Raw genomic sequence first — 17090 nt, 5'->3', positions numbered from 1 at the left:
TAACTTGTATAAAATTTCTATTGTGCAAATTTACCAAATGTCATAAAATGTCCCAGCTAATGCAATGTTTACTGAACGAAGAACAGATATTTAATACATCAAACACACTTTGCATTGTTGGTCACTTTATTAGTGAGCTTTATTTTTAATTCAGTTTTATTATGGGCATTTGATCCAATGGAATTTGAATTGTGCACTGAAGCAGTCCAGTATGCATTGTTGCTGTAGTCTCCTGCAGTTTTAGTTCCAACGTTTAATTGTACTTTCTCCCCCATATCCACACTGACTCTCCAGGAGTATGAAATTGCCCAACTAAAACAATGTCAGACCTGCCTCTTGCTGGCCCACCAGGGGGTCCACCTGGAAGATATGAAATAGCATTTTGATCCTCCCGGCACGGGCTGGTTTTTTCTTCTCTGTCGGTGAGGATTGGTGAAATTCGAAACCTGCCCCAGTTAGCAAACCAGAATCTAGCCCCTCGGGGGTTTGTACCGTCTTTTAACATCTTGGTAAAGCAAACCAAATTTCATATTTTTTAACAGTTTATTCACACACTCGAGAATCAGAGAGATTTCTCAGCAAGAGAGAAAGTTTACTTTGCGTCTTTGCTGACTATTGCTCTGCATGGAAAGCTGGAATACTACACTGACATCATGAGGACACTGTTGCTCGAGCTCATGGAACAATATGTTGCTAAAAACCCAAAGCTCATGCTCCGAAGGTATGTAAGGCCTGCACTTAAATAAGGAAAACCTTAACTGAATTGCTAAAATTAGGCAATCTGTCCTCAATGTAATTCTTTAAACCCATGATATAGTTTAGGTGAATCTGCACTTTATCCCTCCAAATCTTTTTTGAGGTTCTGTGCTGACTGGAATATTCCAGGAGGGATCTATCCAAGGCTCTGCACAACGGAAAATTCATCTCTTCACTTTTCATTTCCAATCCCTTCAAGAAAGAGCAAACACTTTGTTAGCTTTTTATTTAACCTCACAAGCTTTAAGTGACAAATACCCAAATCCCTTTGTTTTAAGGTCTTTTTACAGGATTGTAGCTTCCACCGTGCTTTGTCACTAGTTTCTGTTTACCTTCAGACTTGATCTGCAGACTTTCCATGTTTTTAATCATTAACATTTCTCTGATATTTTTATTTGTGTTGCCTGCCATGCTCCTGCTTTCGTTTTAAGCAGATCACAAGGGTTTAACTGACTAACTTCCTTTTGGGGTATTTATTTTTTAATTATTGCAATTTTGTTTCAGATTCACAGCATGCACTGTCCTTTCTTGCATTAGAATATGTGGCACAGTGGTTAGCACTGCTGCCGCACAGCGCCAGCGACCCAGGTTCGATTCTGGCCTTGGGTAACTGTGCACGTTCTCCCCATGTTTGGGTTTCCTCCAGGTGCTCTGTTTTCCTCCCACAGTCCAAAGATGTGCAGGCTAGGTGGACTAGCCATGATAGATTTGCCATTAGTATCCCAAGATCTGTAGGTTAGGGGGATTAGTGAGTAAATATGTGGGGTTACAGGGATGGGGCAGGGGGTGAGCCTGGGTGGGATGCTCAGAGTCGGTGCAGACTCAATGGGCCGAATGGCCTCCTCCTGCATTGTAGGGTATCTATATGAATTTGTTTTACTGCAACTACAGTCATTTTATGAATAATAATGTGAGATTGGATGTAATGGAGCACACAAAGGATTATGAAGTTGGTTTTGGAACGAATGTGAACTTTGTCACTTTTTTTCTGTTAGATGTGAAACTGTTGTGGAAAGAATGCTTTCCAATTGGATGTCCATCTGCCTGTACCAGTTTCTGAAGGTAACTCCAAATATTTTGGTAAACTCAGTTCTGTCTGCATTTTCATATTGTCCCAATCGATGACTGAAGGGTTTATTTCCATTTGTAAAATTCAGGATTCTGCTGGTGAACCACTGTATAGACTATTCAAAGGGCTTAAGCACCAGGTAGAGAAAGGACCAGTTGATGCAGAACTGAAAAAGGCAAAGTACACACTAAATGACACCGGATTATTGGGAGAAGATGTGGAATATTACCCGCTGGTAAGTCTGCAATCCCACAAGATTTATAAATGAGAGATAAGCATCCCCCCCCCCCCGCTCCCCCCCACTTTGCCCGGCTGGTACATTTTTATGGTGTATTTTTGGCATGCACAGATTGTTATGGATAACTTTAGTTCTCAACCACGTCTCTGGTCGAGATTGGCTAACTCTGTACTAGCAAGGGGTCAAATCTTGAAATTTCTGGGTCTGACTGGCTCGGCATTAGCTGCACTAACTCACCAAACATTGGCAAAGGCAAACATGAATTTAAAATTTAGGTTTGCTCTGAATGTTAACTAAAGAAATAAACAAATGTAATCAATGGATGTTGTTTATGTGTATGAATGCAGCATCGTTCCCTCCTGTCAACATCTCAAAATTAATGCAACTCATTAATATCCTAAGGAACAACCAACTATAATTCATAGACTCTTGAAGGTAGAATGATCATTTTAAAAGTTTTTATTTTGGAATTTGTTTTGGAAACACCAGGATTTTATCAGCGTTCATTCTTTCTGACTTCTGACTTGAATAGAAAGGTCAAGTCAATCAACCGTGAATTGGGTGAGGGAAGATTCACCCTTTCAGAATTAGGCAGAGAGTTACAGGAGGATCAAAACCAGTTTAAGAGGGATTATATTCTAAATTATTTGCCGAATCATAGTTATATCACCCATAGATACTGATAACTCTTAAAAAGGGGTATGAATTTCCAGTGACTGACTCTAGGATCAGTCTTGCAGGAACAGTCCAAAGTTACTCCTAGCTTCTATTGGGCTCACCTGACCATCTCACGGAGTTGTAACGTCCAGTGACTGTCCAAGTTCCTCTCCCTTGACCTTGAGAAATCCCGATCTGACCTCCATTAGCACAGCTCACTCCATTGACTCCTTCCCTTTCCATGCCAAGATGAATCTTCCAGTGTGCTTTAATTTCCACAGGTCCTGTCTCTTCGACCAGAGAACATTGTCTCACCTGCACTGTCTCTGCCAACAAACAGAGAAACAGCCTTTCCCTCTGCTGACTGCAGTGGCTGGTGTCGCTGTCCCTCTGCCCAGGACTCATGTTTTCAGTGTCTAGGGGTTTTTTGATCTGAGAGTCTGTAAATCTAGCATTGTCTCGGCCAGCTGCACTATCTTTTGTTTTCAGGTGCTAAACCCAATACATGGATTTCTGTAGTACTTGACCTGGGCCCCCATCTCTATGGTAACCGGGTGACAGTTTATCGACAGGTAGAACTAACAGGAGGTCGCATGTTCCTTTTCCATTATGCCAATTTACCTTAAATTAAGTTAAAACATAGCCATCTTAAAAACAAAACACTCATTCATAACGCAATCTAAGTGTGCACTTAAGTGTTGATTCCAATTGCAGTATTAATGGGAGACCATATTCCCGATGCCGTGGAGAGACAGACTAATTTCTGGATTGGATATAGAGAACTGGAATACTAAAGTTTCTGAACCAAATATTGAATAACAAAGGGCATCTGTGCAGAAAGCAGATTATGCAATTCTGTGGAAATGTTTATTTATTTTTTGTTTTTCTTGACAGACTTTGAATGTAACTGTACAAGAGGATGCTGGAGAATTTATGCCAGTAAAGGTTCTGAGCTGTGACAGTATAACCCAAGTTAAAGAGAAAATCCTTGACCAAGTGTACAGAAATATTCCTTTTTCACAAAGGCCTAAGCTAGATAGCGTTGTTCTTGGTGAGTCACAAGTTACTGCATTAACTAACTGCTCTTCCTTGCACCACCCTCCTCGCCCAGACTGGTCTCTGCCCAGATCACTTTCCTGTTCCCCATCCTTTTTGCGAGCTTTCTCCCACATTCATGATTATTTCTTCCAACCTTCATCTCTTGCTGATCTCTGTCAACAACCATCTGCTCCCCATTTCGCTGCCCCCTGCAACCACCCCACCCCCCCCACCCCAACACCCCAAACCTGCACATCCTTGCTCCATATTCACTCCTCCCCAAGTCAATAACTGTGCCAGAGATTTTCATACACACCCGCTGCTGCAATGTTCTGCTGTCAGACACCCACCCCCTGCTGACTGACCAGGTACTGATTCTGGCCAGGTGTGAAGTGGGACCTGCATAGTTTTATTTAAATATGAATCTGTGGTTAGGATCAGTAAGCCCTTCACGTCCTGGCCTTGTTTGTCTGGGTTGTTTGTCTGCTCCTGGGCTCCCCTCACCCTGCTCCCCAGTTGATCTTGAGGCCATAATGTTTGTTGAGAGCAGTTTAATTCTGTAAGCAAGAGAGAGTGTCAATTCTGTTCTCTTAATCTGCCCACAGAATGGCGTCCAGGATCTACTGGTCAAATTCTTTCAGATCTAGATGTCACATCAGAACGAGAAGGAAAATGGAGGCGTTTAAACACATTAAAACACTATAATGTGAGTAGTGCATGGCCTCCTTTTTCTGTATAAAACTAAACGATAACATTTCTGTCATGTAGAATGTGATTTCTTTTTTAAAAATCAAATTTTATTAGCCAGATGTATAAATAAAATACAATTACAAAATTTATCCAGCTGTCAAATACATGTTACTTGCCATTAACCGTTAAGTCTGCTGTGACTGAATTTGCTAAGTGAACTTGGAAAGGGTTGTTTTATGTTATGGGGAAGCGAAAGTGCAATACTCGTGTCGCACTCTATCACATTGAATATTTGTGCACTAATGATGCAGGAGTACAGATTGCACCATTTAATCAAGTGTTTTGCAATGCAAAGTTTTCAAAACTATTTTCTGAAAAATTCCCACGAATCCTCAGGTAGCAGCAATAAACATTGGAGTCCAAGCTTGGGAATAAACATCAGAGTCCAAGCTTAATAACTTGGGAAAATCTTGAGGCCTGGTATTATAGACCCTTTCTCATAGTCTATAACTGATGTAAATATCAACCCATGGTACTCTGCTGGAATTTCGATGTCATGCAAAAAACATCTTTTTAATGTTTAAAGAACTTTTTTGTAAGATCTATGTTAACATTAAAAACATTATTTTAAAATGTTTACAGTAGTGAAACACAGTTATTGCTCATTATCTTGTAATTTGGTTCTGATATATGCCATGAGTTCAACATCTTAAATAATTTTTCAAACCTATTTTCACATAGTGATGAGAGTCAGGCTAAATTTAATGAATCAAAGTCCAGTCGGCTCGATACGATTGATTATTTGAAGTTGTAGGACTGAGCCAGCTATCCTGCGTTCATTCGTATTTGCTTTGGCTGGGAAGCTGAGTGCAGTCATGAGGCAAAAGTACTGCAGAACGCCTTCCCCTGTGCGGTTCTCCTGCCTGCCCCCCTGTGCAAATTCTGAACTGTTGATCAGCTTGAATTGTACATGTCACAGCTTGTTTTTCCATCCCTAATGAACAGTCTGGAACATGACCTCGGTTCCCTGGCAGTCTTCAGATATTTCGCTGTTCTCCACTGTATCATTAAACAGAACTGAAGAGTGCTGCTGTGCTTGACAAATTGGAAATAAATAGTTGTTTGACAGTGAGCTGCAGTTCACGGTAACACAGTACATCCCAATAAATCAACAGGGAAACAAAGCTTGTGTTTTTCGATTCCATTAATTTTACTGCTTTTCAATCCCTATCTTAACCCCTGGCATTGTGCAGTGGTATTTGACCAAGTGTGGTATCACTTAAAGACTAAGCTTCTGGCAGTGGACAATAGCAACTCCCAGCAGTCTGTATTCCTGGTGGTGGTGAGATTGGCTGAGACTGCCTACAAATCCCACCACACACCTCTTTCCTCACCCTGGACGCATGTGAACCTCTGACCACAGTGGTCCTCCCAACCATAGGGTCATATAAACGCAAGAGGAGTATTTCCTCAGCCTTTGCCAGGGAGTTCTGTTCAAATAAGGCTACAGTTTAGCTGCAGCAGAAGACCCTAGCAGCTGCTTTAGGCCAAGCAGGAACATTGTATACCTGGGCTTGATGACATTGTTGGTGTCCAACATTCAAAAAGCACAGCTGTGTGGAAGACAGCATTAGAAGATTTTTGCATGTTGTGTATAGACCCAGCCATATATGAGCAGTTGTGATGTCTGATGTGGGCTTTAGCAGCAGGCCATGGGATTAAGTAGCGTGAGATAGAGGACAAGACAAAACAACCCTCCCCCAGATCCACCAAAAGAAAACGGCATCGGTATAAACCCATGGCCTTTGACCTAAAAATGATATTGGTGACTTTTTTTGGCCTGTCTTCCTTTCCTCGTATCCTGTTACCCTGTTTTCAACCTGTTGTAAAATCAGACTTGCCAAGTTGCTGAGGTTTTTTAAAATTATTTGGTCAACTTTTTTTATTATTTACTCTGGATATTTACTGAATTGTGTTGTTGTTCTTTCAGGTTCGGGATTTCTCCACCCTCATTTTAGTCAGATCTTCACACGCACAGCAACCAGACGATCATCAGCAGATTATTCACGGAGAAAGTCAGTAGCAACTTGTCACTTGGTTTTATCAAATAGAAAGTGGAATGTTGTGTTTGTGTAAATGGTATTCCCACTTCTGGAGTTCATGCTGAATCTGATTGGAAATTCTAATTTGATGTGAAGCTTTCTAAAGAAGAATATTTAGATTTGTGCAGAGCTAACCTACCAAAGATGTTGACTTTTTTCTTTGTTGTGTATCTAAGAATAATTTGTGTTACCATTTTTATTTTGAGGTGAGTGTTATCAGTGCTGAATACTGTTGTTTTGGCACTCAGTGTCTATCGCTCATAACTTAGTTGCAATGTAGACTGAATTTTGGATATTCTGTCCAGTTTTGTTCCTTTAACATTAATCTCAGAAGTGAAATTAATATACTAACATTTCCAACATTGCTGTCCTAGTGGCTTTTCTATTCCTGTTGTACTGAATATTAGATGGTTTGTGCCTGGTGTCAGCTAGGATTAAAGCTGTGAAAATGGAAGAACTCCCCCTAACCTCTCATTGATTATCTTGGAAAGAGAAACCAGCTTTGAAATAGACAAGGTTCTTTGCTAGTGCCCTTCATATAGGGCGTGAAATACCAAGTAATACCAAGATTCTGATGTGCAACATTGGCATTTGACGTATTTTCCAATTATTCCAAATGCTAAACTGTCTTTCTCTAAGATGAAGGCAAAATACTGCGGATGCTAGAATTTGAAACAAAAACAGAAAATGCTAGAAAATCTCAGCAAGTCTGACAGCATCTATGGATATATATCAGCTCTGACGACGGGTCATCCTGACTCAAAACATTGACTTTATTCTCTCTCCACAGATGCTGTCAGATCTGCTGGGATTTTCCAGCATTTTCTGTTTTCGTGCCTTTCTTTAAGATTCTTGAATGTTTCCATGCCCATCCTTCCTAAAATTCCTCCCCCAAAAAAGGAAAACCTGCCACGGCCAAATTCATAAATAATATCCTTGGAGATGGAGTGTTGCATTCTATCCTTTTAAAACTTTCCCGTTGATAAATATGGTGATCAGGAGCACTGCCTGATTTTCCTATTCCACTGGCTTGAAAATTGAACACCTTTTAAAACGAGCTGTTGGTGTGATGTCACCTGCTCTGCACTGATGCTAAAGTCATTTTTTTCCAAAATGTGTATCTCACTTAAAATAGTTTCTGAAGATGTTAAAGCAGGGAGCTTGTAAATGTGCTACAGCATGATATTTTCATTCAATTTGGTCATTCTAGAAAGTGGATTATTAGAAGAAGATAGAAGATGGCATTTAGTCCGGCCAGCAGATGAAGTAGATGAAAGTAAATCGAAGCGAGGCAGCATGAAAGAAAAAGAGAGAACGAAAGCTATCACAGAAATATATTTAACAAGACTATTGTCTGTAAAGGTGAGATTTTATGTGCATTTAATAGATTCTATTTTAAGTGAATAGCTATCAAAACTATCTGTTTCGGTTGAGCAATTAGACAACAAAATCTGACTAACTTTGCTAGTCTATCTTCTCCTCAGTGCTGCAAGCTCAGCTCTCCAGGTTATTAGTTTGGAGGCTGTTCTAAGAGATTTAAATGATGCCTAAAATCAGAGATATCTAAATTTCCATCTTGGGCCACATAATTATGCTTCATGGAATCTTGAGCATCATAAAGTTTTATTTTGCAATGCATTTGAGCTGCTAATTCCACTGGACCTTCGTCAAAACAAACTGAATGTTTCATTGCCCTATTTACTAATAACAAATTGTTGAGGCTCATGATCTGTCATATATTTCAAACGTTGCATCTGGAAAGTTGTACTTTATCACATTTTGTCACTGTTTTATATTGGTCATATATTTCTATAGTCACATTTATAATGGAAACCAGCTATGTAAGCTTGCCACACTGCAACTGCCCCCTACCGTCAGTGTTAATAATGTAGTAGTGCCCTCGGCTTGCAGCTCCCGACAGCTCAAGCTGTATTTCAGAGGAATTCCTATAGCCAACAAACAACGCAATTATTTTAATGGTTGTATGTTTTTCTATTTAACAATAAATAATATAAAATTGAAATATTGCAGAAAAATGAGAAAACGTTTGGGAATTACAGTTGTTACCTTTTGTTGATTTTTCAGAGTACAGTTAGTAACAATGATTGTTGAAATTACAAGTGTTCTTGTTTTCCGACTTCTAACATGCTGCTCCTGAAAAAGCACTATTTATATTTCTCCTCTTTCCCCAAAGCGATTAACATCTTGATGGGATACATTTTCGCAAATTGTTTTTTTTACATATGCTTGCTTGCCCAAGTGGCTATTTATTCCTGCGTAAACCTCGATGGCAATTCTTGGAAGGTTAACTGACTAAAAACATCATTACAAGCAAGCCAATCCAATCTTTAAACAGTGTATAACAAAAGGAACTCATTGGGTAGCCATGAGAAGCAGGAATCTCAGCCTGTTTGACCCTTCATTCTAAACTGCTAGCAACTAACAAGACTGCAGTAGGAAACAAACCTTCCTGGTTTGTCTAGGTAAGCTACTGAGTGAGCCATCGAGGAACTCTGAATGCAATTAGAGAGAGAATTAGATTGTGGCCAATCCTGTTGCTTGTAGGTTTGTTGCATGTGGCAGCAAAGGAATTGAATGTGCAAAGTGGTTTATTTCCATTACATTAAATAGTTCCCTGTTGTCAAGGAAAATATTTTAACACCTATTTATGTGACTAAAACAGGGAACACTGCAACAGTTTGTTGATAATTTCTTCCAAAATATCCTTGGTACAAATCAAATTGTCCCAACGGCTGTGAAATACTATTTTGACTTCCTTGATGAACAAGCACGCAAGAATGAGATAAATGATGAAGAAACCATTCACATCTGGAAAACCAACAGGTAAGAAAACTGAAATCCTGATCACTAGTTCGCTATGTTTTTATTTTTTTTGTGCTTGTGTACTGTTTCCCATTGGGGTAAACACTGGCTAGGTTTAACGCACACAGGAAAATCAGGTGCAAAGGACTGCACTCCCCTTCTGGAATCTGCCTGAATTTTGTCCCATTGATGAAAACATGGGATCAATTGAGCCGGCTGCTTACTGTGCAATCCTCCATGTCACATATTCTGAACTCAGCAAGATGTGTAACACTTGGGTGTTTGAAAATTGAAAGTCATAAAAGGATTTAACTCAGTGGACCATTTAAGCACCATCCTAGAAAGAAGTAGTATTAGTGTCACAAGTAGGCTTACATTAACATTGCAAAGGATAAAGCTGCTAGTTTGGACCCCCAAGGCAGCTGGTAAGGGAACCCACAAGGAAGAAAGACTTACTTCACTTCATCCTCACCAATCTACCTGTTGCATATGCATCTGTCTATGACAGTATTGGTAGGAATGACTGTCGCATAGTCCTTGTGGAGATGAAGCCCCTTCCTTCATATGAGGATACCCTCCATTGTGTTACGTAGCACTACTTCTGTGCAAGATGAGATAGATTCAGAACAGATCTAGCAACTCAACCGGATATCCATTTGGCACTGTGATCTGTCACCAGCAGCAGAATTGTATTCAACCACAACCTGTAACTTCATGGCCCAGCTTATCTCCACCCGCCCCCCCTATCATTATCCTCAAGCCAGGTGAAGAGTAAAGCATGCCCAGGAGCAACATCAGTCAATCGCTGAAAATGAGGTGATTAGAATACAGACTGCTTGCGTGCCAAATAGCAGAAGTTGCATGCAAGAAACAAAACTAAGCGATTCAACAATCAATGGCTCAAATCAAAGCTCTGCACTTGCTACATCCAGTCATGAATGGTGGTGGACAATTATAGCAACTAACTGGAGGAGGCTCCATGAATATTTCCATTGTCAATGATGAGGCAGCAAAGCACATCAGTGCAACAGACAAGGCATTGACAATAGTCTTCAGCCAGAAATGCTGAGTGGATGATCCATCTTGGCCACCTCCTGAGGTCCCCAACATCACAGATGCCTGGATGAGTGCGTCTCCAACAACACTTGAAACTCGATACCACCAAGGACAAAGAAGCCCATGATCTGCACCCCATTAATCACCTTAAGCAATCACTTCTCCAATATTGATACATAGTGGTAGCAGAATGTACCATATACAAGATGCACTGAGGTGACTAAACTTCCTTCAACAGCATTTTCCAAACCCCTGACCTCTTCTGCTGAGAAGGACAAAAGGGCAGCAGATGCATGGGAACACCACCATCCATGTGTGCCCCTGCAAACCACATGCCTTCCTGACTTGGAACTATATCAGCCTTTTTTTTTTTTACTGCTGCTGGGTCAAAACCCTGGAACTTCCTCTACAATACCACTGCGGGGATTCCTAAACCACATGGGCTGAAGCAGTGCAAAAAAACAGCTTAACATCACTTTAGGTCAATTACAGATGCTGTCCAAGCCGACGATGCCCACATCCCATGAAATAATAAAAAGCTACTCCCTAATGTTTTCAATGTTTACAATTTTATTTAATGCCTATTTTAAGGTATGTCAAATTCGGTGACCAACCAACCTCTCCTCTTTACCTCTGTTTTTGTATTCTCCTTGGAATCATTACCAATCAATGTTGGAACCTATGTTGAAATATAAGCCCACAAATAGTCCTGTTAAAATACTGGATTGCTTGAATTACGTCATATCAGCCTATTACAAAGTATCATCTGGAAGATGCATCCCAGCTTTTGAATTAGAAAATTAATTTTGAAGTTGCTAAAACACACACTTACTTGGGGGAAGGTCTGAGCCTACCATCTATTTCTCGATCACTGATCTCGATTGTTATGTTTCAGTATTCTTACCTTTTTAGATGGCCTGTAGGTGAGATGATCCATTTGAAAAATTCAGATTGCAGCCAAACCGTCAAAACTAACTAGATTTGTTTATTACAACTATACAATTGATCGAAATCAATTGTATGGATGTAATAAACAAATCTAGTTAGTTTTGACGGTTTGGCTGCAATCTGAATTTTTGGGAAGTGGTTGCTACTTTTGAGATATCTGTAGCATGGTACTTTAACTTACTCATGACCACAAGTCTGTTTCACAATTTAAAGACACTGACCAGTTTTCTATTGCATAATGATGGGCTTAGAGTGGGTTTGCAGTCATTTCCTGGGTGTGGGAGATGCATCTGTCTTTGCGGATCATGTGGATTGCCAAATGTGATTCTCTTTGGAGGCCAATATATCAAGTTGAATCTTGATCAAATAGGAACTGGTCAGTCACTTGCACTTGAGGGTTGCCGAATGTGGCAAATTACTTTTTATATCTGGTCCCATCCAAATAAAGAGCAAGAAAAAGTTGCATGGAAATCATTACAGTAATCTAATGACTACATTACTGAATTCCTATGTTGCTAACACTAGCTATTTTGGGACTGGCCAGCATTGATCATCCCTGTATGCAGAAAATATGCATTGGATTCGTGACAAAATGTGAATGGTCTGTTATTTAAAACCACATTGGCAGAGACCTTCCTGGTTGATGAAGAAAGGTGTGGGGCATAGAGTGGAACTGAACTGAAGGGGGGGGGGGAGGAAATGAGTATATAACATACTTTGGAATCCTTGTCTTTCTCATGAATGTCCATTAATTTTTTTTCTCAGATCTAATTAAAAGATTTTCATTTTTTTCCAGTTTGCCATTAAGATTCTGGGTAAACATACTGAAAAATCCACATTTCATATTTGATGTGAAAGTTAATGAAGTAGTGGATGCATCCTTATCGGTCATTGCACAGACCCTCATGGATGCTTGTACAAAGACTGAGCACAAGTTAAGCAGAGTAAGTATCTCGAAAGCAAAAAATGAAAATCTTAAACAGTTGGAAAACCTTCGCTTCGCAGGTGCTGGGTAGGGGTGAAACTGTTTTTCCCTGATTTTTAAAATAATTACCCATAAATATATAAAACTATCTCTAAATTTACTTCTATGTATATACTTATCTATGCTTGTGGTGATAAATTTATTGCATCTGCTCATTTAAAATGTATATGTGTAATTTTTAGGATTCTCCAAGCAACAAGCTACTTTATGCAAGAGACATTTCCACGTACAAGAAAATGGTGGAAGAGTAAGTGAGGGGAATAAAACATTGGGTGGGCTTCTTCAATCTGATCCATACCTACTCTGCTGCCAGCGAGAATGGAGAATTTGGTGTTGAGTCAAAACTCAATTTCCTGCAGCGGCATTGGAGAATCCCATCAGTGGACAAAGTCGGAGGATTTTGGCAATTATTTTGACGAGCTTCGGGATGTTTAACTATAAGCTTCAAACCATTTTACTTTAAGGTTCAACATTCGGTCACCTTTAGTAGCTCCATTTACTGAATTGTCAACAAGAAACTGGATTGTCTAAAGTTCCCATTCTGTTTTCAGTTGAATTTGAAATTTAGATTCACTTTATTCATTTGGAAAAAGGTTCACTTTTCCTGACTGGTTAGTTGTGATCTTCCTAACCAAGTGGGATATTTTAAATGCTGCAAAGCTAATGAGATATGATGGGAAATCACAAAAATCTTCCAAAGGCAAACAAATTTCAGAACATAAATATACTTGCAGTTCAGTTTCAATAGTAGTCCCTCATCACTCAAAGAAAAAGCTTGGTCCCCAAATTCATATCCTATTTGGGTAGAGTAAATGTTAAAGCCCTTATGGGCTTTGCGATTAATTCCTATTACAATACCATAAATCATTTTCCCATTTTTAAAATAAAAAATCCATGCATTTTCTGAAGCCATTGTCCCGTGTTGTTATGCTGCAGCTGGGTGAATGTATTAACTGTGCCAATAGCCACAATGTGATGAGGGCAGTGTGGGAGCTATGTGCTTTGAGGATTGGGAAATGTTGATGGCTTTCCTTTCGATAGTTGAGACGTGTTGATGTCGAAAGAATTGCTGGTGCCAGGCTGCTGAAATGGAAGAGAACTCGTACCCAAGACTAGGGGTAGTATTTTCTGCATAACCTGCTGTGTGTTTGGCAGAGGTGGTCCGCCATTGGGTGGTACTGAGATTTTCTGGTGCCACCATTGTCAATGGGGTTTCCTGTTGAATGCATCCCTCGCAGCTGGGAAACCCCATGGTGCGCTGTCAGCAGGACTGGAAGATCCTGTCAGTGTGAACAGCTGGAAAAGTTCAGCCAATGTTCCAAACTGACACATTCTTGCCTCGCTCTGCGATAGTCTAGTGTTGTAGTTGATCGTTTCTTTCTCACTTTTTGTTTAACAGCTATTACAAGGGTATTCGTCAGATGGTGCAAGTCAGTGATCAAGATATGAACACTCACTTAGCTGAGGTCTCAAGGGTAAGTGTTATCTTTTTTTGATCTTTTTTTGAGGTTGGGGGATGTGTAATCCATTCTGTGAATTGCTGAAAATATTAGCAGAGATTTCCTGAGGCAGCAACCAGATGTACTGGATCACCTAAGTAAATGAATGCAAAGTAAATCATAGATGGGTAAGGAGATTTTCCATAACACATCTGTAAAGAAACCTGCATAATCTGACAATGTTCTGGATGCAGACCCAGAAAATTTCTGATAGTGGCAATGGTACCTTTTCTACTGTGATTTGCCTGGATTTTCAATAATTATTTTTTAAGAACAAAGAAAATTACAGCACAGGAACAGGCCCTTTGGCCCTCCAAGCCTGCACCGACCATGCTGCCTGACTGAACTAAAACCCCCTACCCTTCCGGGAACCATATCTCTCTCTTCCCATCCTATTCATGTATTTGTCCAGACACCCCTTCTATAGGTTTAATAAATTCTGTTCAAAATAATTGACAATTTTTATCTGGATTAAATATATGCATTCAAATGTCAACTAAAATTCATAAAATATGCAGCTTATCAAAATAATTTAAAATATAAAAACCAACAGAACAAACAAGATTGTGAATGGTGCATCCAATTGCTCTCATTCCAGATATTTTATATAATAGGTCTTGCACAATGCGCACCCCTTCTTCAGAGTAAGGAAAAGAAGCATTGGAAAGGGAGGTCAGGAGGTGTATACATAGGTACAGATGAAGAAGTTGGTCTACTCAACATTTTAAAAACAGGGGAAAAGATAGAGAGACTTGGGTAGGAAGATCCAAAGAAGAGGATTGCACTGGCTAATCACAGTTCTCCCAGTGAGGAAGGAATGCACAGAAATGTTGGATTGAGAGGAACAAAGCATTCAGGAAAGGATTTAGGGCTGGATGCAATTACAAAGAACATTTGACAAGGATATGAAGGTCTTTCTCAGCAAAGTTAAAGATATTAAATCTGGACCTGCATTCAGTAAGATGGGAGTGTTGGCCAAGTGGGATTTAATGCAGGTGAAAATATGTGCAATAGTTTGGGGGAAAATGAGCAGAATGTTGGCAGTGTTGCATTTGAAAGTGACAAAGGCATGGATGAGAGTTTCAGTTGCTTGGAGGCAGAGGCATTGCTAGATATTATTAGCATGCGAGAAACTGATTTTTTCCTCCAGATGCTGTTGCTAAGATATGGGGATGGAGGAAGCCTAGTGTTTCCCATGGGAACTTGAGGTGATGGTGCAGGGAAAGGGAAGTGTAGCCATTGCTGTTTGTACACCTAAATAAATCCCTGTGATATCAACAGGGATATAGTTGTGGATCTTAAAACAAATATAAAAGGAAAAATGTTGTTAGTGCTATGACTTATCTGTGCTTCGAGATGTGCAATGTTTGTTGTTTGGTTATTTTCCAGGCTCATACAGACAAACTGAATACTATGATAGCATTGCATCAGTTATACCAATACACAAACAAATACTATGATGAGGTGAGTTTTGTTTTAAAAATGATGCTTGTGTTTTGGTTACTGTACATGCTCATAACCCTATATAGATTTGTGTAATTTTAAACAAATGCCACCTATGTTTTAGTTTACTGTTGCTGACAAATATATAAACCTGTTTTAACTGCAAAATATAACAATTGTATTGTAAATACTGAAAGATCACTGATGCTCATTACAATTTCACTCAAGTTACATTTGTTTTCATGATCACCTTTTTATATAGCGGCACGGTAGCACAGTGGTTAGCACTGCTGCTTCACAGCTCCAGGGTCCCGAGTTCGATTCCCGGCTTGGATCACTGTCTGTGTGGAGTTTGCACATTCTCCTTGTGTTTGCGTGGGTTTCCTCCGGGTGCTCCGGTTTCCTCCCACAGTCCAAAGATGTGCGGGTTAGGTTGATTGGCCAGGTTAAAATTGCCCCTGAGATGCATAGGTTAGAGGGATTAGCGGGTAAATATGTGGGGGTAGGGCCTGGGTGGGATTGTGGTCGGTGCAGACTCAATGGGCCGAATGGCCTCCTTCTGCACTGTAGGGGTTCGATGAATTCTATGAAGTTCTATGAATACTATATTAAATCTGAGAAAAATGAATCTAATCAACACAAGTGTGGGGCTGTCGGTGATGCAATATATTATAACGTGCTATTTCAACTTGTAGTTTAATTTCAGTATTAATATTACAACACTCCTTGGCTTTACAGATAATAAAAGCCTTAGAAGAAGACCAAGCAGCACAAAAGATGCAGCTCTCTGTCCGACTGCAGCAAATAGCAGCTGCGCTTGAGAATAAAACAACGGACCTTTGACATGACCATTTTACATAATGGAAGCTCAGATGTTAAATTTTATTACCTAGAAAGAAAATAGTGTTATTTTTACTCAGCTGATCATCTTTGCAGTTCTTAATTCAATGCTTGAAGTCCATTATTTTGTAAATTAACTAATATTCTATAATGTATTATAAACTTGGTCTATAAAACCTGTGGAAAATTGTCCAGTAAAAATGTAAACAACATAGTTGCTGATATGAGATCATCTTGTACTGAACTACATTTTTATTTTAAAGAATATAAATTATCTGAGCCCTAAGAATGCTTTTATAATTTGGCCCACAATTATACTAAACTCTGCTATCATAGTGGGTTGAGTCTTGTACAGTATGGTATGTTGCCTTTCTAATCTAATGCTTCATTGTTAATAGCAACCTTTTTGAAATTTCATATTACAACCATCAATAACTACTGCCATTTGTGTGCATTCTGATACATTTTCTAGCTAATTATTACAATGAAAATGGCATGATTTTTATACTTTTCTCTTGTTCAAATTGGCTCAAGATTAAGATAGAAATTGTGGAAAGCTTTTGAAAAAGTCATTTCTTAATTGTATGTAAAACAGACCAAGTAGAGAACGCCTGTAAATTTATGTTAAAATGACATTTTAGAGGTTTTTTTTACAAATAGAGCTAGTGACTACTGAAATGTCTTTTGATATTTTTGATATAATTTGGGAGATGGTATGGTAAATAAATTCAGCTTTTTATTTATTCTCTTGTGAATGGATGAGTTTTTTTATAATCTGCAAAGTAGAAGTGTGCCAACTGAAGTAGCCTACGAATGCTGGAGATCTATCAGTTTATTGTGGCTTGACCAAATGAGCCCCAACCAAATAGCTGGGGTGAGTCTCGGTCAATGCAGAAATTAAGAACCTAATTTGTCTATTAGAATACAAACAGACATCAGTCTGCAA

General features: G+C 39.4%; 1 protein-coding gene across 4 annotated transcripts in view; it reads left to right on the top strand.

The window, feature by feature from the left end:
* Window positions 1-16887, top strand: part of LOC144507995 (plexin-B2-like) — a 236305-nt gene extending 219418 nt beyond the window's left edge. For all 4 annotated transcript variants that reach the window (XM_078235685.1, XM_078235683.1, XM_078235684.1 and 1 more), the window contains 13 exons: window positions 543-721; window positions 1752-1818; window positions 1914-2060; window positions 3615-3771; window positions 4364-4464; window positions 6439-6523; window positions 7761-7912; window positions 9234-9394; window positions 12174-12321; window positions 12545-12609; window positions 13762-13837; window positions 15251-15325; window positions 16043-16887. In XM_078235685.1, coding sequence (XP_078091811.1) covers window positions 543-721; window positions 1752-1818; window positions 1914-2060; window positions 3615-3771; window positions 4364-4464; window positions 6439-6523; window positions 7761-7912; window positions 9234-9394; window positions 12174-12321; window positions 12545-12609; window positions 13762-13837; window positions 15251-15325; window positions 16043-16147 — 1518 coding nt within the window. In that variant the 3' untranslated portion in view covers window positions 16148-16887. The remainder of the gene's footprint in view (window positions 1-542; window positions 722-1751; window positions 1819-1913; window positions 2061-3614; window positions 3772-4363; window positions 4465-6438; window positions 6524-7760; window positions 7913-9233; window positions 9395-12173; window positions 12322-12544; window positions 12610-13761; window positions 13838-15250; window positions 15326-16042) is intronic.
* The last annotated feature ends 203 nt before the right edge of the window (window positions 16888-17090 follow it).

This window comes from Mustelus asterias, chromosome 19 (assembly GCF_964213995.1).
Source record: "Mustelus asterias chromosome 19, sMusAst1.hap1.1, whole genome shotgun sequence".
Classification (NCBI taxonomy): Eukaryota; Metazoa; Chordata; class Chondrichthyes; order Carcharhiniformes; family Triakidae; genus Mustelus; species Mustelus asterias.
This window is presented reverse-complemented; position numbering and strand designations above follow the sequence as displayed.